The sequence below is a fragment of the Neolamprologus brichardi genome, chromosome 10 (genome assembly GCF_056152115.1).
Source record: "Neolamprologus brichardi isolate AB-2024 chromosome 10, ASM5615211v1, whole genome shotgun sequence".
Classification (NCBI taxonomy): Eukaryota; Metazoa; Chordata; class Actinopteri; order Cichliformes; family Cichlidae; genus Neolamprologus; species Neolamprologus brichardi.
This window is the reverse complement of record NC_142113.1, coordinates 16,321,677-16,348,597: the sequence shown is the minus strand read 5'-3', so window position 1 is coordinate 16,348,597 and position 26,921 is coordinate 16,321,677. Positions and strand designations below refer to the sequence as shown.

Genomic DNA, 26,921 nt, shown 5'->3' with positions numbered 1-26,921 from the left:
ATAACTCTCTTTAAGTGTGGGTGTCCTCAGTCGTTTACATGTTGGTTCCCATGTTCATTTAATCATCTGTGTACATATCAAATATCAAAAGTACTGTGTAAAAATGACAATATGGAAGCCATCTGCATCATCCACAGTCTGATATTTAGAGAGTAAAAACATAAGGAAGTATGCAAACTTCTAATATGAACATTTTTTTTCAATACTTTTTTACTCTCTTCACCTGTTTTCATGATCACATGGGATTGTGCAGTTCCCAGGCTGTAAGAACACATCTGGACAGGTTGCTTGTTGCTCAGATGATAACACTGGCAGATTATTAAAATTCATACTATAGCTATAGTCCACTTACAGCTGCATGAGCTGAAAGCATTGACCTCACAGAACAGTGCTGCCTCTTTCCCTTAAATTTTCAATTGCATTCTCAGTCTTGCTTCCTTATATGCTGTAATGTTGTAGATTCGATTTCGGGTGCCTTTCTGGAGCTGCCCTCTGCAGCAGTCACTCTGGACATACAGGCAAGGGTTTAATACTTTATTTTGTAATCATTTCACCGTGATGCAGACTCGTTCATACAATTAATGTTATCATTAAATAAAATTTGTTAAAATTAGTTTATGTCATTTTCTATAATGCAGGGATGGGTATTTCAGCATATTCACATATGACAGGAAACTATTGAGTCATTTAGTCTTTCACATTCTCGCCATGAATTACTAGGATTTAAAGCAGTTTATATTTTGATCTTGTCTGATATAATGCTGTGCAAAAGTCTTAAGCCACCCATCATTTATTTATTATTGCACAGTTTTAAAAAACTTCTTGAAGGACATTCAACCAAACATTGGATGTTTGGTTCCTTTTGTCTTCTTCTCTGTCAAGATGATCCCACAAACTCTAGGAGTACTTTTGTACATGGATAATTCCACCAATTTTGACATGGTATCCAACACTACAGGCTGTAATCCAGACTCAAACAATGACAGAGTCTCCACTATGCTTTACAGATGGCTGCAGACATTCACTGTTGTACCTCCCTCCTGACCTCCTCAGTAACTACTGATGATGATTTAAACTGAGAGTTTCCTGCCACCACTGATTTTCAGATAAGTCCTTGTGGAACTTAGCACATCTCTGGTTTTTCTCCCTGTTTCCCTTCTTTAAGAATTATTTCTTGACAGTTGCCTTAAGATCATTTCTGACGAGGCTTCAGTGAACAGAAAATGGATCTGCTTAAGGTCCAGATGCATCCAATTTGTAAGGACACGTTGCATGTTGAGATGTACCAAGTTTTTGGCTAATAGCTCGTCTAAGCTTATTGATGTGAAAATACTATTTTGTGTCTGTTAAACTGTGATATCTTGGCATTTTCTTTGTAGACTTGACTAAAGAAATGAGAAACAAATGATGTGTTTTTGACAGACAGTTAGTAACAAAATGCATAAAGTTGGTTCTTTGTTAAATTGTCTGTTATGTGTGGACACAGCGCTGGTTCATCCCTGAGTTAGGTGCTTTTGTATGGTGGAACGATTCATTTTACAGTACACTGACTGGATTAAAATGGGTGAAAAAGAAGAAAGACTTTAGAAGAAGTCTGCCTTCTTAAAGTATAAATATATATTTATATACATACAAGAAAATATAAAGTAAAATAAAGAGACAGCACAAATCAGTTGAAACATTTTTTTTCCTGCAACACCTAGGCTCCATTATTATTAACTGATTGCTTAATTCAAAAGGTATCATGCAGTATAGACCACAAATGTAACTGTGGCTGTATTAATGTGTAAGGTTTCAGCTCGTTGTTAAAGGAGGGTTGGCAGGGGTAAGTCCCCCCGGACCACAATTGCTGAATCTCTGCTTCTGTCCGAGCGCTTAATTGCGTCAACTGAGAGTGCTCATTTAAAATAGGATGTACACACTAACAGTTTGCGCTGCTCAGCCCTCACACAGTGGCAGATATCTGTCAGGCGGGACTGGGGGTAGGCTCTCTCGGAAATAATCTGCCCACGCGTTAAGCTGCTTTATCCCCGCCAAGCCTCGGTCGGACAGAGACGCCGTAGCTCCGCTCGCAGTCACAGCCTCAATTAGAAGAGGGGCAGAGAAAGGAAAAGTGACCAAAGGTGCGGAGCAAGTTTGAGAAATCGTTTTCTTTTTTCAGGATAGCAGTGTGTGAATCAGAAGTGTGCGCTGCTGTTTGCTCGGATACATGACTGGACTCAGACAGACGCTCCTGAAGCCGAACCTACTGCTGTCTGGGAGGCAGGAGGCGTAAAACAAGTTAACAGAGGGAATTTAATAGCCACAGCCAGACGCTGGCAAGGGTGGCATGGGCATGGAAAAGGCTGGAGTGTGGATATTCCTGATAACAGCTTGTTTTAATCCAGGTGAGCTACTCTGCTTTTACAAAAGCCCGTTAATTAATGTTAATGTGATGGTTCTGCTCAACCAGGTGAAAGTAGTGCTGTGTGATACGATGTCGATCCGCTACCTGTATTGCCGACACCAATACCAAAACCGATACTTTGAACCTGTAGAGGCAGCTGTAATTTAAGAGATGAATCAATGTCAATTTGCTAATTCTGAACACAGTTTAATGACTACTAAATCACTGTGATTTTTACTTTGCACGATAATTAGTTAACAGCATAAAAGCACACCTTTCAGGTTCTTGTACATCACAGTCAGCATAAAAGGGTTCATAAAGTATTGGACTGATCATGCTAATATCAATTCAGTACCATTAGTATCGATACTGCCGATTTTTGGATTGATCTGCCCAACTCGAGGTGAAAATCATGATTTCTCCGCTCTTTGGCGATCCCAGTGAATGGGATGAAGTCAAAAAAAAGAAACTCATTTAATATAAACAGGTTAACCCAAAAGATAGAGAACTAACATGATTTTCAGAGCTTTATGATATTTATAAACCCTTTATAAAATAGAGAATTAACACATCTCTGACTGGTATTTTATTAATGCACACTTATTTTGGGTTGCCAGGTTGTGGGTGGTTATTACTTCTGCTAAATATTAGTGCATTTTTGTATGTTTATACACCAGGTGGATATATTAATACACATTACCATTAATGATAGCATCATAAAATGTTTGCATGTTGCATTAAAGGCAGAAAAAATCTAGACATATTTGTTGCACCCTGGATCTTTTTTTTCACTGTGATTGACACGTTCACAGCATGAAACTCCACTCTCATCTGCCCGTTTAAGCCTTTTCATCTGTCAAACTACAATCAGCAGTGATCAACTCCACAGGAAGTCGTACAGAATGTCAGCAGGTGCGCTGCTGCAATCACACTAAAAACACAGGTGCCAGCGGAGAAAGTGTGCCACGTATAAATGTGTGTGTATGTGTTTGGATGAATGGAGTAACTCTTGCTGTAATGTAACAGGTGCAGCGGTGTAATCACACTAAGCCAGGGTCAAACATGCAGCTGTCATAAGAGTTGTGGTCTTGTAATATTGAAGCAGAGGGTGGGCGGGTGGGACCGAGGTATACATATTGCGTAATGGCAAAAGCTATTGTGGCTGCATATGGACGCTGAGCTGCTCTGACATCTGCTGTGATTGCTTTTTTCGCTCGTTCAGTGATAAACCCCCCAACTCCTGTGTGAGCTGAGCAGTAGTTTGCCTGTGTGCATACATGTGTTATTAGTGAGTATGAGGCTGGTGCATGTGTGCAGGATTGTCATGTTGAAGGCCAGAGCTGTGGATTAGAGCAGGGTGCAGAAGGGTGTAACAAGTTGATTGCTGCCAAGTCCCAGCCGGCTGACTGTTGCTGCAGTGTATCTGTCTTTTCTCTGGGCTCATGCAGACTCAGAGCACCTCTGCAGGTCTGTCGGATGGTGTAGGGTGTCACCAGGCTGATGTGAGTGCTGTCGCCACACTGTCCCCCCCTTTTGGAATATAAAAGTTTGAAATCCGTGTCTGTGGACTGACACAAAAAAAGGCTGAGTGAGACCAACAAATAGACATCCTCATGAATTCTAGCATAATCCACTGTCCACAGCTGGAACACACAGACGCTACCCCACAAAAATAATCCATCACAAACACACAGCCCGTCTGTTGCCTCCAGTTTTTTTTCTTTCTCTTCTGTGTACCCCTTTCTCATTAGAGTCTGCAAATATTATGTCTCCCCCCCGCCGTCCCCCATTGTCTCTCAAACATTTGCTCTTCCTTCACATATATTTTCCTCATTTCTCAGCATCTACCTCCCCCTCTTGGCTCTGTGTTCTCCTTTCATGTCTCAAACACAGATGCAGCAGCCATCATAATCCTTCATGAACTGCCCGCTGAACACCGGCCAAGCGTACTCTCCACGTTCCTGTGCTGCCACAGGGATTACACACTCGCATAGACACAAACATGTGTGGGTGTGTATTACACGCGCACAAACACACGTGCACACACATTCCAAACAAACACAATGAGAGCTTATAATCGATCTGGGGGGAAATTAAAGAGAAGTTGTTGTTTTTTTTCATTTCATATTAGACAGAAATAGGCTGGAGCTCACACAGTTTAGTAAATGGAGTAAATGGAGGTCTACAAGTCAGTTTGATGCTGTTCAACCTTTTTGTTGGTGTTGCTGTGTGAATTTACATATAGTGGCATATATCATATCATATATGTTACTGTCAGGCCACCTGTAGTATGCACAAGGCAGGCTTTGGTGTGAGTGTTGTGTGTTTTTGTGCATGAGCACTCTACCTTTTAAAGAGGGCCTCTTTACAAGTCTTACTATATTAGTTTTTTAATATCTGATTGACTTGAAGTTTTGAACTTTTTATAGTAAATTTCTCGCATAAAAAATGGACTTAGTGTCAGTCAGGCCCCCAAAAAGAGAGAGGGAAATAGTTTGGTTTTCCTCTTTTGCCAGTTTAATCACTCAAATGATTTTAGAATGTGAATATAAAATAATAAAAAAGAGACAAATAGAGTGTATAATCCCTGATCAATCACAGATTTGATGGCCTAAAGATTAAACTGCTAATCTGTCCTCTTCCTCTGTCACATCAGGTCAGTTTTTTCTTCTGGGTAGCAAAAAACTGCAGTTTATTGCAGAAATCTTTATTAACAGAACCACGGCAGGTGATGAGATCAGTCTGAGGTTTTTTTTAAACTCTCAGACACATGTTTGTAGTTACTTTATTTGTTTGGTATTGAGTTTGATCTCTGTGAACCAGTCCAAACTTTGTTCATTTCATGAGTTAACCATAATTTAGAAAGTTGTTTAACTGCAATTGAATGTTTAACTTGACCAAAATTGTAAATTAATTTACTGCAACCATAACTACAGATTTATGGCTACTGGTTGCTGCAGAGGTACTTTAAATTTAATGTATTGTCACATTAGGTCATTGTTTTTCATTGGTTTTGTGGTTTCAGACAGACTTTAGGAGTTGTTTTAATTAGAGTTTCAATAACTAGTAATCTCTTTAGGGCTGTATTTTACTGGTTGCTTACATTTGCTTAGCAAGCAAAAGGTTGGTGGGTCACTTCCAGCCGGAGACACAAATCCCCTTTGGGGTTGTGTCAGGAAGGGCATCCGGTTTAAACTGCTGTCAGATCAAACATGGAGAGCGACCTGTTTGGGCGACCCCTTGTGACAAGGGAACAACGGGAAAAAAAGGCAGCTCTAAAGAAAACAGAGATCAGCATTTTTACAGGAACTTAAAGTAATTACAGCGACAACTTGTACAATAATAAAACTCATGCTTGAACTGTTAATTAAGAGATGTAAATTGATCGTGATAATGCTCATAAGTTGGGGCCTTTCTTCCTTATTTTTTAAAAGCCTTCTACAACACCTGCAGGCACCTCTATTTTGAATTGTCACACATACAAGAAAATGTTAAAATTTGCCTCTTACGTAATGGCGCAGAAAGATGGGGGATATCCACTCAGGATGCGAGGGAAAGGTCCAGCATGGTCCTCTGGCTGTTCTGGCTGCACGTTGCACATTCAAGTGTGAAACAATATTGCTATTGTTTTGTGCTTTTCCCATGCTCTTCTGTTGCCCATGCAGTGCTGTTTATGGAGTATTGCCATGTGGAGCTGTGAGGTCATTTCCCATACTCTAAACAATGGAAGAATGTGAATGGACGCAATAGGAAAGAGGAACGTGGGAGAGATGTAGGGCAAATGAGATATGAATGTGGTGTGTGTGTGTGTGTGTGTGTGTCAAGTTGGACTATCGGTTCTTACCTTAAGCCCATAATGAGCTCAGCTGCTCAGCTCAGTAGGGGTTGCTATCAATGGGAGGTGTGTGTGTTAAAAAAAAAAAAACCCACATAAGTGAAAGTGGGTCACGCCATGGATGAAGTTACAATTACACTTTTCAGTGGTACTCGCCGTGTTGTCTCATATTAACCAGATCTGATTAACAGTGAAAGAAAATTGCCCGGTTAAGTGAACTGCAAGAGCAAATCTTAAGCGGTGGGATAAGCAGCAGGTTAAAACTCACTGCTCGACATCTTTGGGGTTAGAAGCAGGAAAAATAGGTAGATTAAGCAGATCTGTGGGGTCAGGAACCTTTTCTCTAAAAGGAGTCATTTTCATGCATGGAGCTGCAAACTATATGTGAGCCTTACAATGAAGGTGACACAGCCTGTTCAGCAGAAATTAGCATCATCGTCACAAATTGGTGTAAAAAATCTTTTGGAACATGCGATTCCTCTGCAGTCAGCCATTTATGATAATCTGGTACTTAAATAATGATCTTTTGTTCTTAAATTAATGAAGTGGAACAATTCCAGGCTTTTTCCACCACCACCACTAGTGTATATGCCACAGGTTAACCTACCAGTATGCGCAACCTCTTTAATCAAAATTATATTTTTAATGCTAAAATAGAATTACTGGGTAAAACTTTATAATAATGTCACACCATTAAGTGTTATTAAGGTATTAGCAAGTGCTTTATTCATAATTTGGCTTTCTTAAAAGTCAAGTTTGTGACAGATTTCTAAAATATTGGTCTAATAAATGTGTTAAGCAGTGTATAGTTAAGGCAAAGACTCCTTGTTATCTTGGCATGAATAATTTCTTGTCACAGCCACTCGAAATGTGTTTCCGCTGCCACATTTGTTCCCAGTCCTAAATGTATTTAGCATACCTTACCATAATGACTGGAAACAGGGTGCAAGAGTTTTCCTGGCTTATATAGCTGGCTTCCCAGCCCCTCTGGTAGTTATGGTACAGTATATTTCCTGAACTGTCTGGCCCACATAAATGTCACCACACATTTCATTCTTCATGATTTTGCAGGCTTTTTCAAAGTTTTAAGTGTGAGTTGAAAGAGCTAACATATGATTGAGCACACCAAAAGACAAATGCTGTGGCATTAGTGAGTCACTTTAGGATCCTTTTAAATGCCATTTACATATGTGTTTATAATTTTTTAGCCATTAGTGGCATTTTTTTTTGCGGCAAGCTGTTATTTGTTACTTTTAAAAAGCTTTGAGTTGAAGTTGAAGACAAATGCTCCATTGTTACCTTTCTGAGGTGCTATATCATAGAATTACATGAAGTAAATGTACGCCATAACCTGTACTTATTCTTGTCGTGCTGTCAGGCCACAAAAAAATAAAATAAAAATTAAGGGCTGTCCTAGACACATTCTTAATATTGTCATGATCAAATTCTTTTCAACAGTAAATCAAAGAAACTGCAGTTCTAATAATGAATTTTTTCATTTACCTAAAAACTGGACAGCCAGTGTTGTATCATAGTGATACAGATATTTCGTTCTGCAAACACACAGCTTCTTTATGTTCATCTTCCACCAGCTGTGTTTACCTTGATTCAATATGTTTTCGGGGAAATAGCTTGCATTCACTGGCAACACTTTTGTTAAAATTGAATAGGAGGTGATGGCTGAAATATTACATATTTCCATATTTAGAACAAGAAGAATGCTCCAGGTTAATTGTTATATAGATATATATATATAAAAAAAGTGAGACTCCATTTACTGTAAAAACATCCACATAACTCTTGTCTTAACAAAATGGTTAGTTTAGAGCAGACTCTGAAAACAACTATGCATTACTTCAACCAAAGCAGGTTATAATGATGAGCTGTCTATATGCACAGTAGTAAATGGATCATAAATTCTGTAATGCAAATGCACTTTAATATCCTGAATGCTGTAATCTGACATTGCTGGCCTTCCCCCCCCCTCCTACAGACCCCCCGCAAAAGCACACAATGCATAAATGAAAATGAGCTTGCAAAGCGCAGTGAACCCCAGCATTAAAACAAAACTTGCTAATATCATAAAACACACAGCTGTGTTTGACCATGGAAAGATTTTATTCATATTGTGCAGTTGGGTCCTCCTAAGAGAGCTGTCCAAGCTCTTGAGTGCATGTTTGCATGCAAATGCACAAAAGCCTATTACATTCTCTGCAGATGTATATGATGAGACCAAACAAATCTATTCAAGTACTGAGTTTATACACTTTTCATGATTGGTTTCTGTAACGTGACAGGAAAATGACAACAGCCTTTTCTCTGTAAATCTGTGTTATTTTGTGTCCCACAAATCAGTGTTCACAATCAAAATTCAGTTTGGCAACGGCTGAAATTGAACATTTGAATGAGGTACTGATTAAATAGCTAAGAGAGGACGGTGAAATTAGACAGCAAATTACCTTTGCCTTATCAACTGTCTTAGTTCCTAATCGCACTGATTCAACAAGGTGCTGGAAGATGGCTACACTACTGCAACATTACTCAAGCAGGCTGGGGTGTTTAAATGACTCACGTGGTGGTCATTTATGCAAAATATTTGATGCTAATATCCAGATGTTGCAGATGAGATTGGGATTCATGAGACCAGGCAACATTTTTGTTCTATTATCCAAGTTTTGGTGAGCACACAAGAATTATGGCCTCATTTTCATGTTCTTAGCTGTTAGGAGTGGCATCCCGTGTGGTCTAAAGCTGCTGTAGCCCATCTGCATCAAGGCTTGATGTGCATTCAGGGGTGCTCTTCTGCATACTGTAGTTGTAACAAGTGCTTATTTGAGTTACTGTTGCCTGGTGAGCTCATCACTGGACCCACTTCAGTTTGCCTACCAACCTGACATTGGAGTGGATGATGCCATCATCCACCTCCTCTCTCACCTGGAGACTGCTGGGAGCACTGTGAGAATCATGTTCTTTGATTTCTCCAGTGCCTTCAACACTATTCTTCCCTTGGTTCTGAAGGACAAACTGGAGAACTCTGGAGTGGACCATCACCTCACTACCTGGATTTTGGACTACCTCACCGACTGACCACAGTATGTGAGGTCTCAGGGCTGTGTGTCGGACAGGGTCATCTGCAGTACGGGGGCCCCACAGGGAACGGTTCTGGCTCCATTCCTCTTCACCATCTACACTGCAGACTTCTCCCACAACTCCACCCAGTGCTTCCTGCAGAAGTTCTCTGATGACTCTGCAATAGTCGGCCTCATCACTGATGGGGACGACAAGGAGTACAGAGGACTGACTCAGGACTTTGTGGACTGGTGCCAGCTGAACTACCTCCAGAGTCAATGCCAGTAAAACCAAGGAGCTGGTGGTAGACTTCCGCAGGCACAAGCATCCTCCACTGCAACCACTGAACATCCAAGGTATGGACATTGAGGCTATGGACAGCTACAGGTACCTTGGTGTTCATCTGAACAACAAACTGGACTGGACTCATAATTCAGAAGCCCTCTACAGGAAAGGGCAGAGCAGGCTGTACCTGCTGTGGAGACTCGGGTCGTTTGGAGTAGAGGGCCCACTCCTGAAGACCTTCTATGACTCTGTGGTGGCCTCAGCCATCTTCTATGGTGTGGTCTGCTGGGGCGGCAGCATCTCTGCTGGGGATAGGAAGAGACTGAACAGGCTGATCCGAAGGGCCAGGTCTGTTCTAGGATGCCCTCTGGACCCAGTGGAGGTGGTGAGTGACAGGAGAATGACGGCTAAGCTGTCATCCCTGTTGGACAACATCTCCCACCCCATGCAAGAGACTCTGACAGCACTGAGCAACTCCTTCAGTGGGAGACTGCGGCACCCACGGTGTGGGACGGAGAGATTTTGCAGGTCTTTCCTCCCCACTGCTGTCAGACTCCACAACAAAGACTTTTGCAGCTGATCAAACCCTCACACGTGCAATAAGACTGCTATATGTGCAATTCTTGTACAATTCTTCTTCTGACGAAGTTGTACTTTTGTATTTTCTTACTCAGTTGTTTTGAAATACTTCAAAAATCAAAATCAAATTTCATTCCCATTCTGATAATCGATTTGAACTTCGGGTGGTCTTAATCATATCTCAGTGTATTTAACTGCTGCAATTTGATTGGCTGTTAGATATTTGAGTTACCAAGCAGCAGTGTTGGTCAAGTTACTTGAAAAAAGTAATCAGTAATTAATTACTGATTACTTCCCCCAAAAAGTAATCCCGTTACTTTACTGATTACTTATTTTCAAAAGTAATTAATTACTTAGTTACTTAGTTACTTAGTTACTTTTTAAAAACATGATTTACAACCTGAATAGGCGATAAAGCGATAGATCTTTCAGCCCAATTCTACTTTTTCTACATAATCCATCATACAAAATGTAATCAAATGGAAAAGTCTCTTTTTAAAACTTGTTTTGTTATTTTTAATCTTTTAACTTTATGCATGAAGCAAAATTTTAATTATATGCACCATTCTGTGACTGGAAGAAATTAGTTTAACATTTAAACCTATTTTCTGCACATTCCAGCACATACATACATACACACACACACACACACACACACACACACACACACACACATATATATATATATATATATATATATATATATATATATATATATATACATATACATATATATATATATATATATATACATATATACATATATATATATATATATATATATATATATACATATATACATGTGTGTGTTTACACTCACTCTTTCAGATGCAAGTAAAACACAGCAGAAAATAAATAAAGTCAAGACTAGCGGTCCTTTTGCTCTATTTTCACCTGTAAAGCAGGAGTAGGGTAGGCGGAGGGTTATCCTGGTGCAGGTGTGCCGCAGCGGTCAGTGGAAGGATACGGCAGTTTCTCTGTGAGTTTCCCATTACGTCGTAGCGCACTCGGTGCTTGCTTGGAAGTTTAGGGGGTTTTTTTCGCTGTAAAAAGAAGTTTTCTTCCCACGCACAACGGACACTAATGTTTTTGTCACTTTTTACGGAATCAAACTCAAAATAAGGTCAGTACGTCCACGCTTTAAACGCTGCACGCTCATACTCTCTCCCGCACTCGATATATGATCCATTGTTGATCTGCACACAGCTGTTGTCACACACCTCACACTCGCTTACGTCACTGTCATGAGACATTCTCGCAAGAAAATCACGGTTTTAGTAACGCAGTAACGCAGCGTTCCTACGGGAAAGTAACGGTAATCTAATTACCGTTTTTGCAATAGTAATCCCTTACTTTACTCGTTACTTGAAAAAAGTAATCGGATTACAGTAACGCGTTACAAGTAACGCGTTACTGCCCATCTCTGCCAAGCAGTACATAATAAAGTGACTTTTGTGTGCCACTGGGTGACAGTTGTTGTAAATTAGCATTATATAAATAGAACAGAATTATTGAATTATTGCCCTTAATGTTACCATTTGATTTGCCAGAAACCAGATGTAGTAGAAATGCTACTATCTATTCTTTAATTACAAATTCTCCCCTTTGTACTGCATAATCATCTGTTAGACGAACAGGTGTGCCTAACAAAATCCAGTGAGTGCCTATAGGATTGTAGCTGCTCAGTTTGTCTCCTTTGTTGTATTTTCTTGTTCATGATGCTCCAAATGTTTTCATTGGATGACAGTGAGCCAACAAACAACCATGTTCCTCCATACCATGCCGTTTGCTGGCTTTTGAACTGTGAGTCGTTAAAGAGTCCGTGCAGTGATTTCCACTGCAGACTCTGGTGATCTCTGGATTTTCTGAGTCTTTTGATGATTTTATGCACAGTAAAATGAAATTCCCAAACCAGCTCTGATGTTATGTTGAGAAATGCTATTCATCAGTCGTTGAAGCATTTGGTCGCAAACTCTTACCCAGAGTGGTAGAAACACCTCCCCATCTTTACTTCAGAAAGACTCAGCTTCGCTCAGCTCTGATATTTTTTAGTCTTGTTACACACTTTATCATGCAACAGACTGGCGACCTGTCCAGGGTGTACCCTGCCTCTTGCCCTAAGACAGCTGGGATAGGCTCCAGCGCCCCCGGCGACCCTGAAAAGGATAAGTGGAAGCGAATAGATGGATAATGTAACAGCCTATGAAAAAACAAACAAACTGTGAGGTTTATACCAGCAACTTTTTCCATATCCCATTTTTTTTTAAAAAATCTGTCCTTAGTATGTGCTTTTCAAAACCCAACAATTTCAGTTGCAGCATTTTAATACATATATATGAAGATATGTCCAACAAATTATAGGGGTTAAAAGTTTTGCAAATCAGTTTTCTGGTTATCTTGGTCTTAGGCCTTAAATCTGAGCCCTTGCAATTTTGCTTTGCTGAAGATTTTCAGTGCTAAGTGGGTGATTTCCCATGATGCTTAAAGTTCAGAGAGTGGTCAAACTATTTGAAAGGATTCTTAACAGTCCTGATTGAGGCAATTGAGTTTTGAACAATGCTCTGGAGTTCACTTTATGTTGGTAATGAACTGTGTCTACATCAGCAAGATCTCTGGAATTAAATCAGAGATACAGCTGTGTGTTGTTAGCACAGCAATAATAAAGTGTGTAACAAGACAGTGCAGTCCAGGAGTAGTAACGCAGCAAATATCACCGGAGCACTATTCGAGACCTCGGGAGAACCACAAAGCTGTATTCAGTCCTATCAGTTAGTATCTTTATCATAAACCCACTCTACTTCCTAATTCACAGCCACCTCTTTAATCATAAACAGACAGTTGAAATTAAAGCTCAATACTAATTCAATAGATCCAAATGCACACACTCTGAGACTGGCAAGATTAGAGCAAACAGAAAGTAAGCTTTTAATAAAACAATGATGGGAACTTGCAAGCAAAGTCGAAAGTTATTAGATCCTATTCTGAGCTGCTCCCTTATTCAAAAGCTAGTAAATATGCAGCTGGTAGCACTGCATATTTAATTTGGATTTTTACACCGCATGCCTATTTTTGCATGGCTCAGGATGTTTCACTTGTTAGGTGAATTTGTAAATGGTTATTCTTAAGGAGTCACCAAGCTAAGCTGATAATACGTCCAAAGTAAATAAGGAAACCAAAACTAACTAGACTAAGATAACCAAAGGCAGGGAACTGATAAAGATGGATTTATTTAAAGTTCAAATAATTTTTCTAATGATACTATTCAAAGTGCTTTAGACTACAAGTCCATAACCCTATATTCATACAGTACTGTATACACTCCAAGAACTGATTTATTAACTAATTTATTTTCTATGATAGAAAGTAAACTGAAGCATCTAATGGACTCTATTCATAACATGAAAATATTGGCCTGCAGAATGAAATATGGCACCTCGTGATCTTGTTTGTTTTCTTCTTTTTTTAATTATTTCAAACACGGAAACCCCTCCATGTGCAAATTATGTCTACGGTGTCTAATGTAGAATGATGGTTTGGTTAGTTAGTAAGTTCCACTAACTAACTTGTACTTGTGTATGTGGTGGGTGTGGCTCTGTGTTGGATTTGTTGAAGGGGATCAGTAAGTCAGTGGGGAAAGTAACAAATCACGCTTATTTTTATCTCTCTCTAATCCACAGCATTCCACCTCAGCTGACCCGTTATGCTGCTGAAATCACCTCTCAGAGCTCAGCTCACTTTATGAGCTCAACATGTTTGCTGAGTGTGAACAACTTAACGCTGTCAGCCTGTGTGTTTGTGTGTTTGTTCATGGGAGTGTTTGTGTGTCTTTAACCTCTTCTGCTTCTCCTCCAGGAATAAATGGACAGACTGTGGAAATGGATGATGGGAAGTCAGGGTATGTTGGCTCAAGGGTGGATCTGCTGTGCCGGTTCATTAACAGCTCTCCGCCTGTCAAAATCTCCCAGGTATTAATTGCTCACCTGAATGAATGTACTATGCCAAGTGTATATGGTCCAAAATGTACTAAATCACAAAAACACAGTATATCCGGTCCAGGGGGTGCCTCATTTGTCACCCTCCCATCAAGGATGGCAGATGGCTGCCTCTACTTGGGTCTGGTTCTACTGCAGGTTTCTTCTGGTGAAAAGCTACTTTTTCCTTCCAGCTGTCACTAAATGCTTGCTCAGTGTTGATCGTCTGGTTGTTAGCATTTTCCTTCTATTATTGGAGGGTGTTTACCTTCCAAATAGAGCACCTTTAAATCACTATTAAATGACTATTTTTGGCAGTCTTCAAAATTGAATTAAAGACTTTGACAGGTGGGATTGGCTCCAGTCCCCCCTGTGACACTAAAAATGGATTGATAAATGGATGGATGGATATAACAGACAAAGTAATTTGCCTTTGCATGCAAGCGTGGTGGACATAGTAATAATAGTAAACCTCGATCTATTTTCTAAACTGGTTATCCAACCGGGGTCATGAGAGGCTGGAGTCTATTCCAGCTGACATTAAGCAAGCACCAAAGTAACACCCTCGTCAGCCACTTACTCTCACATCCTCACCTATAGCTAATTTAAACTCACCAGTTAAGCTAACATATGACTTGGATCTTTGGGAGGAGATCTGAGAACCTCCATGCAAGCAAAGAAAAACATGAAAACCCCACATAAAAAATCCCCAAACTGACCATCAGGTTTGATCCAAGTGTGCAGAGGGCTGTGAGGCGCTGGTGGTAACCACGGCAACACGATGTTGAAAAGCTATAATGTTTTAAAAACATTTTTTCTATTCATCAACAAGCCACGAGACTCTTGTCGAAAATCTCCATGCACTAATTTCACTAATTTCAATGGAAATAGGAAACTATTTCTTCTGTATATGGATGTTCAAATTAAATCCACCATAGAGAGCAAAAACAGGAATACATAGACTCAAATTTGAAGAGCTGAACCAGCAGTTTTGCCACTGAAACCATTACGTTTATAGTACAAGTATTTATTACAACACAGAACAGGTTCTTACATGGATTTCTCAGTGGTGGTTTTCACAAATAGTAGAAATGCACTAACATTTAACAATAAGATGTCAGTCTTGTAAACTGCTTTTTATCCCTACAACATTGTCTCTGTGGTAAGAAGTCAATCTAAATCTGTATTTGAAATCTGTATTTGGTTGAATAAAACAAATAAATAAACACTGCTAAATGCAATCTGGTCCATAAGTACTTGAAAGTGGTGGAGTTTTCACAACTTTCTGTCTCTTCCCCATCATAGTTACATTTAAATGAATCAGTCAAGATGCATTTGAAGTACAGTTAAGAATTACAGACATTTTTTTAACCCCACGTTCAAAGTTAACTGAGCAAACTCATAATTACGCTCATGGATTTTTGTAATCACATGAAGGCAAATCATTTGCAGCCCATGACTGAAACCAAATGCTGATTTTCTTCCTCTGAGATGCTTTATCAGGTTGCTGCTTGTTTATGTGTATTTCTAAATTCAGTTTTATTGCTAGTAAGCGACAGACATGCTTAGTGGAGCGTGGTCGACTAATTGGCTCAGTCATTTTGGGGTTATTATCTTTTTGCACTGCATTTGATTAAATCAGAAAGTGTCATTTCGAAATTCATCCTGCTACTTCTGCCAGCAGTCACATTATAAATAAACACCAGTGAAGCAATTCGTTTGGCAGCCATACCTGCCCACAACCTCACACACTGACCTAGCAGGTGTGTGAGAACCTGGTGTGCTTCGGATAATGAGCTCTTTCTATCCTTCTCCCTGCTTTTCTTTTCCCCCATTATTCTGGTTAAAGCCAGTCTTAGTTTAATCTGTCCAATGAGCGTTTCAGACATCCTGAAAGGTGACTCTAGTTCATAGAGTTTGACTGTAATAAGCATACCACCTTGAGATTGTTCTTGACTTGGCTTTGTAATAAACAGGAAAACAACTCTACAGTCATCCAGGTCACTTGTGTTCCTGTTTGGTGTTACTGAATTGGCCAGTGTCTTTCAAATAGCTAATTTTAGACACTCCTTAAGTTTCTCCTGTCTCTGGATATCTTTTGTCTTTCCTGCCTAATTTCACCCCATTAGCGTCTCTTTGGACCTCATATTGAGAGCATATTGAAATTAACTTCAGACCTTTAGTCTCCTGAATTTATTAGTACTTCTTAGTAGGGCTGGGCGATATATCGAGTTGTTTAAAAATATCGATATATTTTTATACGAGATAAGATGTGACAATATCCTTTATATCGATATAGTCTATGTTATGTTATAATTATAGTTGTGGAGCCGCAAGTTTGCCTCTCTTTTGTCTTTACGCAACGTTACTCGGCCTCGCCTCTCCTTCACTGAACACAACTCCCCCTCCTTCCCCATCACTTCACCTGCAGGCAGCGAGAAGATGGACATGGCAAATCTCCGTTAACGAGTTACTGCGCATCGCCCCGTGCGTGGGGCTGGACGGCGTCAACGTGTTAACGAGCTAACCACGCTAACGCCATGAAGCCCACAGGGGCTGCACGACCTAAAATCCTTTCATTCTCTCAAAAGTTGACAGCGCGCCTTTTGTATGAATTCTGGTTGTGCTTGATGACCGCGAACCGATTTTATGTGGAACACGGAGCTCAGCAATCTGTCAAAAAATGTTTTAGTACGACTTTGGTAAGCTACGGAGCTGCACCGCTTGATGGATTGTCGGAGCATTACGGCTACCGAGGAGCCTCGTGTAGTGATACATCTGTGCTTCAACGTAATATTACCGTATTGTGTGTGTATAAGGACCATAAATGCCACCTGTTAAGAGACATGGTTACGAAGCGGATTTCAAACTCCAGGCTGTCAGTCACGCAGTAGAACTTGGGAACAGAGCAGCTGTGAAATCTGTCTCTTTGTTATTATGCTCAGCGTCTTTTAGTTTACATTTTGACTGCACAATTGTGAGCTCTTTGTTATACACAAAAACAACATAGTTTTCTTTTATTTATGGAGCATTATTATTTAATAAATGCTCAGAATTTATTTTTGAGTAATTCTTTTCATGTACATCTATGCTGTATGTTATTAAAAGTGCCTGTGTGACATCAGGGACACAGCTTTGACTAAGAACTCTCTTTTTGTTCTTACTTTATGGCTTTAAAAAAAATATCGAGATATATATCTTATATCGCCATCCAGCTTAAAAATATCGAGATGTGAATTTTGGGTCATATTGCCCAGCCCTACTTCTTACCGCTAAGTTGTTCAGTGGGTGTTGTTCCTGGACAAATGGGGCACTATGTAAAATGGGTTTAGTTAACAGTTAATGTAATATTATTTAATATTTTGATCACATCCTGATTATTTGGATCCAGATTATTAACTTGATTCTGGACCTCCTAACAGACTGACCACATGGTGAGGATGGGGAGCAGAGTCTCCTCTGAGCTAACAATCAGCACAGGAGCACCACAGGGCTGTTGTCTCAGCACTAAACTCTTCACAACACTGTCATCATCAAGTACGCTAATGGCGTCACCATCCTCAACATCATAAAAGGTGGGGGATGAGTCTGCATATAGGGACTTGGTTAAAAACAATGTCTAGTAAGAGGAGAATAACCCCCTCTTCCTCCTAAACATAAAAAAAACCATATGAAATAATTGCAGACTTCAGAACCCCCCCCCCCCCCCCCCGCTTCTAAAGCCATCAATAGGACTGAGGTAAAGAGAGCCGACAGCCACAAGTTCTTTGGTTTTCATGTGACATTGATTATGACTGTAAACATCACAGCAACCGTGAAAAAGCTCCAGCAGCAGCAGCTTTATTTCAACATGCTGCTCAGGAAGGCAGAAGTGAGCATTCATGCCCTCGCTCAAGCTTACAGAGAACTGATGGACAGCATCCTGACTCCTGGCATTACTGTCTGGTATAGAAACACCACCCAAGCCGAGAGGAAGGCTCTCCAGAGAGTCATAAAGACTGCAAAGGGATTATAAGGCTTCATCTTCCATCAATGAAACAAACCACTGTAAGATGAGAGCACTTCATATCATCCGAGACATCCCCATCCTTAATAACAATAAAAAAAACAATCAGCACACAGCCTGAGGCGCAGCACAGCAGACACAGCACACTTCCACTACAGCTTCTCTCCTGCCACAATCAGAATGATGGCAAAAAACAAAATAAGGACTGACTAAAATACACACAAGTGTAATAAACATTTCCATAGCATGCAATGTGTTTTCATACTATAGTTATTTAAGTGCTTATAGTAATTTACAGTGACTTGCTGTTCCTTAAACTTGGAATAACTTGAAATATTGCCCCTTAATTTATCTTTGTTTTATTTAGCTTTGACTCTAATCGCTGCTCAATGTCTCTAGTATGTGGCAAATAAAGATTTTTTAATCTATCTTTTCTCCATGATTTAATTTTAAATAGGTTATGATGTACAGGGATACAATTACAAAACTTGTGCCACTGTCTAAAAAATGATGGGCCTGACCCAAATGGGATAAACTCATTTCCTACAATAGTAATGTTGCCTCAAATCATATTTGTTGTGTGACATCTGTGGCTCATCTAAGATCTTCCAAACTTGAGCAGTATGATGTTCTCCCTCATGTCAGGCATCTTTTCTCCATCGTGAATCATCCTTCTTTCTTTAGGTAACATGGCAGAAACTGGTGAACGGCACAAAGCAGAACGTGGCAATAGCAAATCCATCCCTGGGTGTGTCTGTGGCCCCGCCCTACAGGGACCGCGTTACCTTCAAGAACGCAGCGGTGAGGCGACGAACTCCCACTCTTGAAGACACCACCATCACTTTCTCTTCACTTCGCCTCTTTGATGAGGCCACCTACATCTGCGAATACACCACCTTCCCTGCAGGAAACCGTGAGAACACAGTGAACCTGACTGTCTACGGTAAGGCAGACCTTTGATGGATGATCTGTCGGTGTAGCACAGGTGGATTGCCATCCTCCATCCTTGACAGGAGATGCTGGACGTAAAATTGTTAGAGTTATGATAAGCATAAAAGGTTCATGACTTTAGAAACTGGAGATTCATGAACAAAAACTTGTAACGTGAGGTCCATATTCAAATGCATCTACTCCTCATGTTTCTCTAATTTTAACAGACAACATCAATCGCTGTCATCATGTATCTGCCAGCAGGAAAACCAATATGAATGTCAGAGATGATGGATTTGGTTATTTGAATATTTAGAGTGCCAGTGGATTGCTCTCTTAAAAATATCAACAGTCCCACCATCTTTTAAGCTGCTTATTACAGAGTTTTTTGATTATCTGAACACTCACAGTCAGACATGCCAGGACATTTGAAGACATCATATTCAAATCAAGAAACAACCCAACTATTTCATAATTTTGTTTGGCCTAAATAAAAAAAAAACTATCATCAGTGCACCGTTTAAAAAAAAAAAATCCTGTTTTGTTAGGCGGTTCTTTATTCATCTGTAACAAGTTTAGTGTTTTTTCAAGGTGGAGAATGCACTGTCGCACTCATTTCTTCATTCATATAACAGAAGTTTTCTTGATTGATTTTGTTACTTTCCTAAATATACAGTGTAAACCAGCTTTCAGGTGACTGCTGTTGATACGCTATATGAACGAAAGCTTTCGCTTAATCGTTGAATTCAGGTGTTTACATCCGTACACTTAGCCTCTGCAAACATTTGTGAAAGAATTGGTTGTTCTTAAGGTGTTTAGGAAACATAGCAACTCTGGAAAAAAAGAGCCAGACCACGTAAAGAATCACAAGTCGCTGAGCTCCATAGCGCGTAAAAGTTGCTGACTCAGTAACTGCAGAGCTCCAAACCTCCTCTTACATTAACATCAGCACAAAAACTGTGCTGGGAGCTTCATGGCTCCTGTACATGTAACGTGTGGCCTGGTACTTTTGTCTATACAGTTTATATAAGGTCAAAGCCATAGTTTTACTTATCAGCACTTTCATCACACATTGTGTTGTATTACATTTTCACAGTTCGCCCAACAACTCAGATGAGTCTGTCCACACCAACACTGGTGGCTCGTTCATCCAACCTAAAAACTCCAGTGGCTACCTGCATCTCTTCCAATGGAAAGCCACCCGGTACAATCAGGTGTGTGGGAATTCACTTTTCCTTTTCACAGCGTGCTGTCCTCTGATTAAGGTTTGCCTTTGTCATCTTCAGATAACGAGAGTGTTACTGCTAAATCTGTCTCATCTCCATGCTTTCCTCTTTTTAAAAACTTCTACTTTTTGTCCACTAAAATAAACATTTAGGTTACATTTACTGCATACACATGTATTTGTGCATCTCCATTAAGTCGTCACTGATGTGAGCAGGTGGGAGACCAGGGTACCTGGAGAAGTGACCACCCGAGAGTACAGGAACTCAGACGGGACATTCACGGTTCAGAGCGACTACATTTTGGTGCCCAGCAAAGAAACGCACAAAGAGACGCTCACCTGCGTCACCACCTACAACGAGGAAGTCTACACTGACAGCGTCACCCTCGATATTCAGTGTAGGCCTCTTTTAAACCTAACAACCACATGACAGTACAGGCACTGAGAGCTTTTGTTGTGATAGTATTGCCAGCTAAATGTTTGTGCATGTGTGCACCAGATGAGCCAGATGTTTTAGTGGATGGGTTTGATGGAAACTGGTACCTGAACCGAGACAATGTTCAGCTGAGCTGCATAGCTGATGCCAACCCAGCCGTCTCTCTGTATCAGTGGAGAGTGTGAGTATAGCTCTAACATTTATTTTCTTACTTTCAGCACTCATGCAGCAGAGAGCAGATCATTTTCACTGGCTTCACCAGCGTGGTGTCCGAGTGTGATTCCAGCTTCTGCTTATGCATTATATTAAACTGCCATTTGACTGATTAATAGTCACAAACACCATGTAAACCCTTTATACTATTGACCAAATTACAATACTGTCAATTTAATTCAGTTTAATTTTTTATGCCATCTTGGGTGCAATGGCTGACCTAACAGCTCATTCAACAGCTATATTTTTAGTTGTCACAGAAACCCTGTCCCACAGCGATGTAAGCAGGCTTTTATATAAAGAACCAGTTCAAATAATATAGACTGAATGTAACTTTTAAACTCTTGCGAGCCCTGAAGTGAGGTTCACTCTTGGTTTTATTTCTTTCCCTTTTAGCTTCCTATGATAAAAGCATTCTTTCTTCCTTTTCTGGGGAGAGTGTACGTAGTGGTCTCTGTTGTCCTACTAGTCACAGTTTTAGCGCTAGATAGCTCCAGGAGAAACCTGTTTTGATTCAACAAGTCTTCATTTTCCTGGGAGATTTCATTTCTAGTGGCAAATAGTGGTAATGAGGCTTATAAGAACAGAAGGTGTTTTTATAATTTAGCTTCCACATGGGGAGATCAGTATCTGCTTCATAATTAAAAAGTTAAAGCCTAACAGCTGCTTCTGAGTGTCTAAGAAACATTATAATATCTGGTCTTACTTTATCAGTTACACAGGAGTCTATTATTCCTAACGGCTTTATATATTTTTGTAGCTTCTGTTTTGTGGGGTACTCCTGGGTTTGTAAACTTTGATTTCACACCACTGTGTACTGTTCAGGATTAATGGCACCATCCCGAGCAATGCTGAGACCCGAGACAACGTCCTTACCTTTAAAGGGCCGGTCACGTATGACCTGCAGGGAATCTACGTGTGCGATGCAACGAACAGCATCGGGACACGATCGGGCTCCGTGGAGGTCAGCGTTTTAGGTAAGATTACATGAATTTGAAATTCAACATTACTACTTCTGATATTGTTAATGCTTTACTATTAATAATAGTAATATATAACACTCCTCCAGAAACAAGGTTTTGCTTACTGTGACTGCTTTACACTCACATTTTCCGTGCTGCACAGTTTTTGGAGCTTTTCCTTAAAAGTGTGTTGTTGTTTTTTTTCTGCAGAAAAACCATTACCGCAGATCGCAACGAGTGACGTCATCAGCGTAATCGCCTTATTATTGGCTGCTGGAGTGCTCCTGGGCATTACTATCACAGTCCTGGTGCTTAAAATAAGAAGTAGAAAGTACGACGCCTCGTACGTAAACAGCTCTCCATCTTTTTGCTTCACACGTGCCTGTTTTTTACGACACGGTTTAAAGCCTTTAATACATCACTTATTTTGTTTTCTGCTTGATCAGTGACTCTCCATCCAGAAAATTGTCCCAGCCAATAAGAAAAAGGCCAGCAGATGACGTCCAGGTAACGTTTGCACTGAGTGGAATTTAGATATCACATAATTAAAAAGTTTGTAAAATGTCCACATGGATTTGGCTAATCCACTAATAAAATAGAAATAAAAATAAAATTGTTCCGGGCCACTACTGAGAGGACAGAAACTTCAGTGAGGACTTCTATGTCGTAAAGTATGTACCTATAGTTCAGGATTTGTACTAGCTTGGATACAATTACCCCTCATTTCTTCATGTTTTCCTGCTTTTTCCACTGTTCATGATCATTTTTAGAGGAATTATTTGTTTGTTTGTTAAACCACTTAACACCGACTGAGTCATTTAAGCTTAAAAAAAGTCACCTAACTCAAAGGATAAACCAGTGTTGAGTGTACACACTGGCTCAAAAGAAAGAACCAATTTGAAATTGTACTGTTAGACACTTTATTACCAGCAGCCCCCCCCCCCCCCCCCCCAAATTTAGTTATTTGAATGTCAACCTTAACACAGTTCGACAGGCATAAAATAGTAATTTGGCATCTAGATGATCCCCAAATAGGTTTTAGCCAAAAACCTTGATTGGTGTGCAGTATGTTCTCAGGAAATTTCAAGTAACTGGACAAATGGAAGACAACAGAAGACCTGAAAACTATTTACAGCAGATAAACAGTATCTGACGCCACTTTCTTAAGAAACAGGAAGAAAAATCCAGCAAGAACATGACACAGGAGCTGGGAGATGCATCTGGCCCCTCTCTTGAATAGCCTGCTGTTCACTGATGCCTCATCAGGATTGGTCTCAGTGGAAGTGTGGATGTTAAGAAGCTTCTTAATGAAGGGAAACAGGGAGAAAAGGGTGGCGGTATGCCGCATTACACAAGAACTGGCCTGAAAATCAGTGTCAAATTTATAAATGTCATTAGATATCAGGTCAGGATAGAGGTACAGTGACTGTCTTCAGCCATCTGTAAAACATTGTGGAGGTTCTGTCACGGTTCAAGGCTGCATTTCAGCCAGTGGTGAACATAGATTATAGTAGATAGAAAAACATGAATATAGCAAATGACCACAAACACACTTCCAATTCTATCCAAAGCATACCTGGATAGAAAAACACAGTGGAGCACTATCAGTCATGGATTGTCCTCCCCAGACCCTGGACATCAGCATTAGCTGCGTGGGGTCATCCTGACAGAGAATGGAGGAAAAGCCAGCCAACATCCAAAGAAGAGCTTTGAATATCTTTCAAGAAGCTTAAAGAATTATTCCTGAAGACTAATTAAGGAAATTACAATAAAGCTTGACTGAGAGTGTTCAGGCTATGTTGAAGAGTAAAGGCAGTCATACTAAATACTGACTGTAAATCTTATTAGAATTGTACAAACTCTTTTTTTTGCCTTATATGCCTTATGTATTTCCATGTAAGTTTGCACCTGTTTCCCATCTTCCTTCACTGAAAAAAAGACCATGTTGGATTTACTTAATTCAATAGTGGACATTGGTGGCACACAGTTGTTTTGCTTTGGCAGAAACTTAAACAACTTAGTTAAGTCAACACAACTTATTCATATTCAATAAACCTGTGCATTTTGTGTTGATTAAACATGATTGAAACATATGTAGATGAAGTAAGTTGAACTCCTGGAATATTTTAATCGTTCACAATTTTGTCATTTTATTCCACAACTATTCAATAGCTTTTACCCCAGTACTACATGGTCACTTAAATACTACATGTTATCTTCATATTATATAATGTTCAACAAAGTCTATAGTCTGGTTAACATAAACATTAAATGGATTTACAGCAATTACCTTCCTCCTATCTTTATACAAGTTGGAGGGGGGCTGGGGCATAACCCTGAAGTGATAGATTAAGAGGCAGGGTACACCTTGGACAGCTCACCAGTCTATCACATAGAGACAAACAACCATTTGGAATCACCAATTAACCTAACTCCAATAACTGCATGATTTTTAACTGTGGGAGGAAACCAGAATACCCAGAGAGAACCCAGTGCAAACTAGCCAGATTGCAGATTTGAACCCAGGTCTTTCTTGCTGTGAGACAACAGCACTAACCACCATGCCACCAATCCAGGATTGACAAAAATTTGAAATCTCATGTGATCTTGTGAATTTCATAAGTCCAGCAACTAACCACTCTTACTAGATTGTATCATGTCATCTCAACAAGAACAAATTAAGGTGTTGAATTTCATACAAATCATACATGATTTAATTACGTTCACCATAGAAAGATGAAATTATTTTGTTCAAATTACAAGTTAGACTTTTGTAAATGTAACAACCACCCAGCCTCCAGCGGCTGCTCGACTTGACTGAGATGGATGCCTTCCTCAAACCACGATCCAAAGCCGTCGAGATGAAATCACATGCAGTGTCGCGAGATTTAACATTGCTATATTATTGACTTACTTACTCACTCGAACATGATATGAACAATTTAATATACCATCTCTGCATATCATGCAGTTTCTTACACTATATCTACACTTCACTTTAAAGCATCAGGCAATTGTGTTGAATACACGCAAGATGCTTACATAAATCCAAGAGATGGACAATCCCTTTTTTCAGTGTAGTGAAATTTAAAACCCCCCCACAGATGATTCAAGACTCACAATACTGTAGATCTTTAATAAACACGCCTCCTTTCTTCACAGCATTCAGCACGGTTTTACGAAGAGCTTCCAAGCACAGCTGACTATGTGAGCTACAGACTGGCCTGTAACAAAGAGGATTACCCAGAGCCCTACTCCCCTCCAATCAACCCTCCTCTTACATTTCTTCCCCAGCACCCCTACCACTCTACTTCTCCAAACCCTGCAACGACCATCAGCAGCACCGCCGCATCAGGAAACACCTTCTCTCCTCCTTCACACACCACTGCCATCTTTAAATACCCCTCTGTACCAGGTCTGTCCTCTCCTCCCCCAGGAGTAGCAGCGTACACTTTTCCCAAAGAGCAGTATGTCTGAAACGACATCAGCGAAACGACACGAATGAAAAAAAAAAACAAAACCCAAACATATTTAACCTGACTGGACTACGAAGCAGTGTCTCTGCACCACTGAGGATAAGGACAATAAAGGTTTGGCTATTGGACTTTGAATTAAGGCCAGTTTGGAAACATTTTCTCTCTTTGTCCTGATTTATTGTGCTCTATTTGTTCAATGAAAAAAGGAAGGCTGTGACCCTTAAAGGTGAATTGAATTTCTTTTGAAAAATGTCTATTTCATGGTTGTATTAGATTTGATTATATCAAACTGAATGGATGGGATTATCTCTTGACGTGGTTGATTACTTACTTTATCCTCTATAGCATCATTTTGTAAAAAAAAAAAAAGGAAAAAAAGGAAAAAAGAAAGAAAAGAAAAGAGGAAAAAGAAAATGGAAACAAAAAGAAAAAAGAAAATACAGTTTCCTACTTGATATTTGATTCCCATTGTCTTCATCCTGTGGAACAACAGATATTACCCTTTGATTTTAACTCTTGGTTTAATGTAATACTACTGCTGTGCTTGTATTTTGTATAATCTACCTTTTTTTCTATGTAAAGAAAAATGTTTTTATTTGTGGTATCTGTGGGTTTTAGCATTCATTGACACTGGTTGTTTGATGAACTTGAATTTGTAGCATTTAAATAAAAATGATCACATAAACGTGCATCAACAGTCTAGTAGCTGGGTAAAACGAGCTCACCGCGACATGGCTGTGATGGTTGGACCCCCTTTTGACATTCAGATCTGTTTGAGATCTTCGTGGCACAGATTCAACAAGGTGGTGGAAACACTCCTCAGAGCTTTTGGTTCATACCGACATGGCAGCATCACACAGTTGCTGCAGATTTGCTGCAGGTCCAGGATGGGAATCTCTGGTTCCAACCAATCCCAAAGCTGCTCTATTTAATTAATGAATCTAATAATGATGTGTTATCCTGCTGGAATCAGGAGCCTCAAGACGATGAGTACACTGTGGTTATAAAGACAACCTGTGGTGTTTCAAGGACGCTCAGTTGGCACCTAAGGGCCCAAAAAGAAAAATCCCCCACCATCACACCACCACTCTGAGTCATTAATAAAATCCAGGATGGATTCATGCTTTTACGTTATCTACACTAAACTCTGACCCTACCATCTGAGACTCTTCTTTTCAGTTGTCCAGTTTGGTGAGTCTGAGATGCTCTTCTGCATACCTTGGCTGTAACAAGTGGTTATTAAAGTTACTCTTGCCTTCCTATCAGCTCAAACCAGTCAGGCCTTTCTCCTCTGATGTCTGGCATCAATAAGGCATTTTCATTCGGAGAACAGCTGCTCACTGGATGTTTTCTCTTTTTCTTGTCATTCTCTGTAAAACAGAAAGATGGTTGTGCGGGAAGATCAGCAGTTTCTTAAAATATTTAGAACAGTCCATCTAGCCAATAACATTGCCACGTTCAAAGTCACTTTATTCACCCTACAACTCCATTGTAATGCAGGTCATCTCGACACTGTCTACATGCCCAAATTCAGTGAGTTGCTACCAT

At 39.9% G+C, this 26,921-nt stretch overlaps 1 protein-coding gene across 1 annotated transcript; it reads left to right on the top strand.

Annotated features, from left to right (window-relative positions):
* Positions 1 to 1,948: 1,948 nt before the first annotated feature.
* nectin1a (nectin cell adhesion molecule 1a) lies at positions 1,949 to 26,060 on the top strand. Its single transcript, XM_006800016.2, has 10 exons — positions 1,949 to 2,387; positions 14,007 to 14,119; positions 18,816 to 19,074; positions 20,158 to 20,275; positions 20,503 to 20,684; positions 20,786 to 20,903; positions 21,761 to 21,912; positions 22,108 to 22,240; positions 22,344 to 22,404; positions 25,060 to 26,060. The coding sequence occupies exons 1-10, from the start codon at positions 2,330 to 2,332 to the stop codon at positions 25,372 to 25,374; spliced, it is 1,509 nt and encodes a 502-aa protein (XP_006800079.1). The 5' UTR covers positions 1,949 to 2,329; the 3' UTR covers positions 25,375 to 26,060.
* Positions 26,061 to 26,921: the final 861 nt, after the last annotated feature.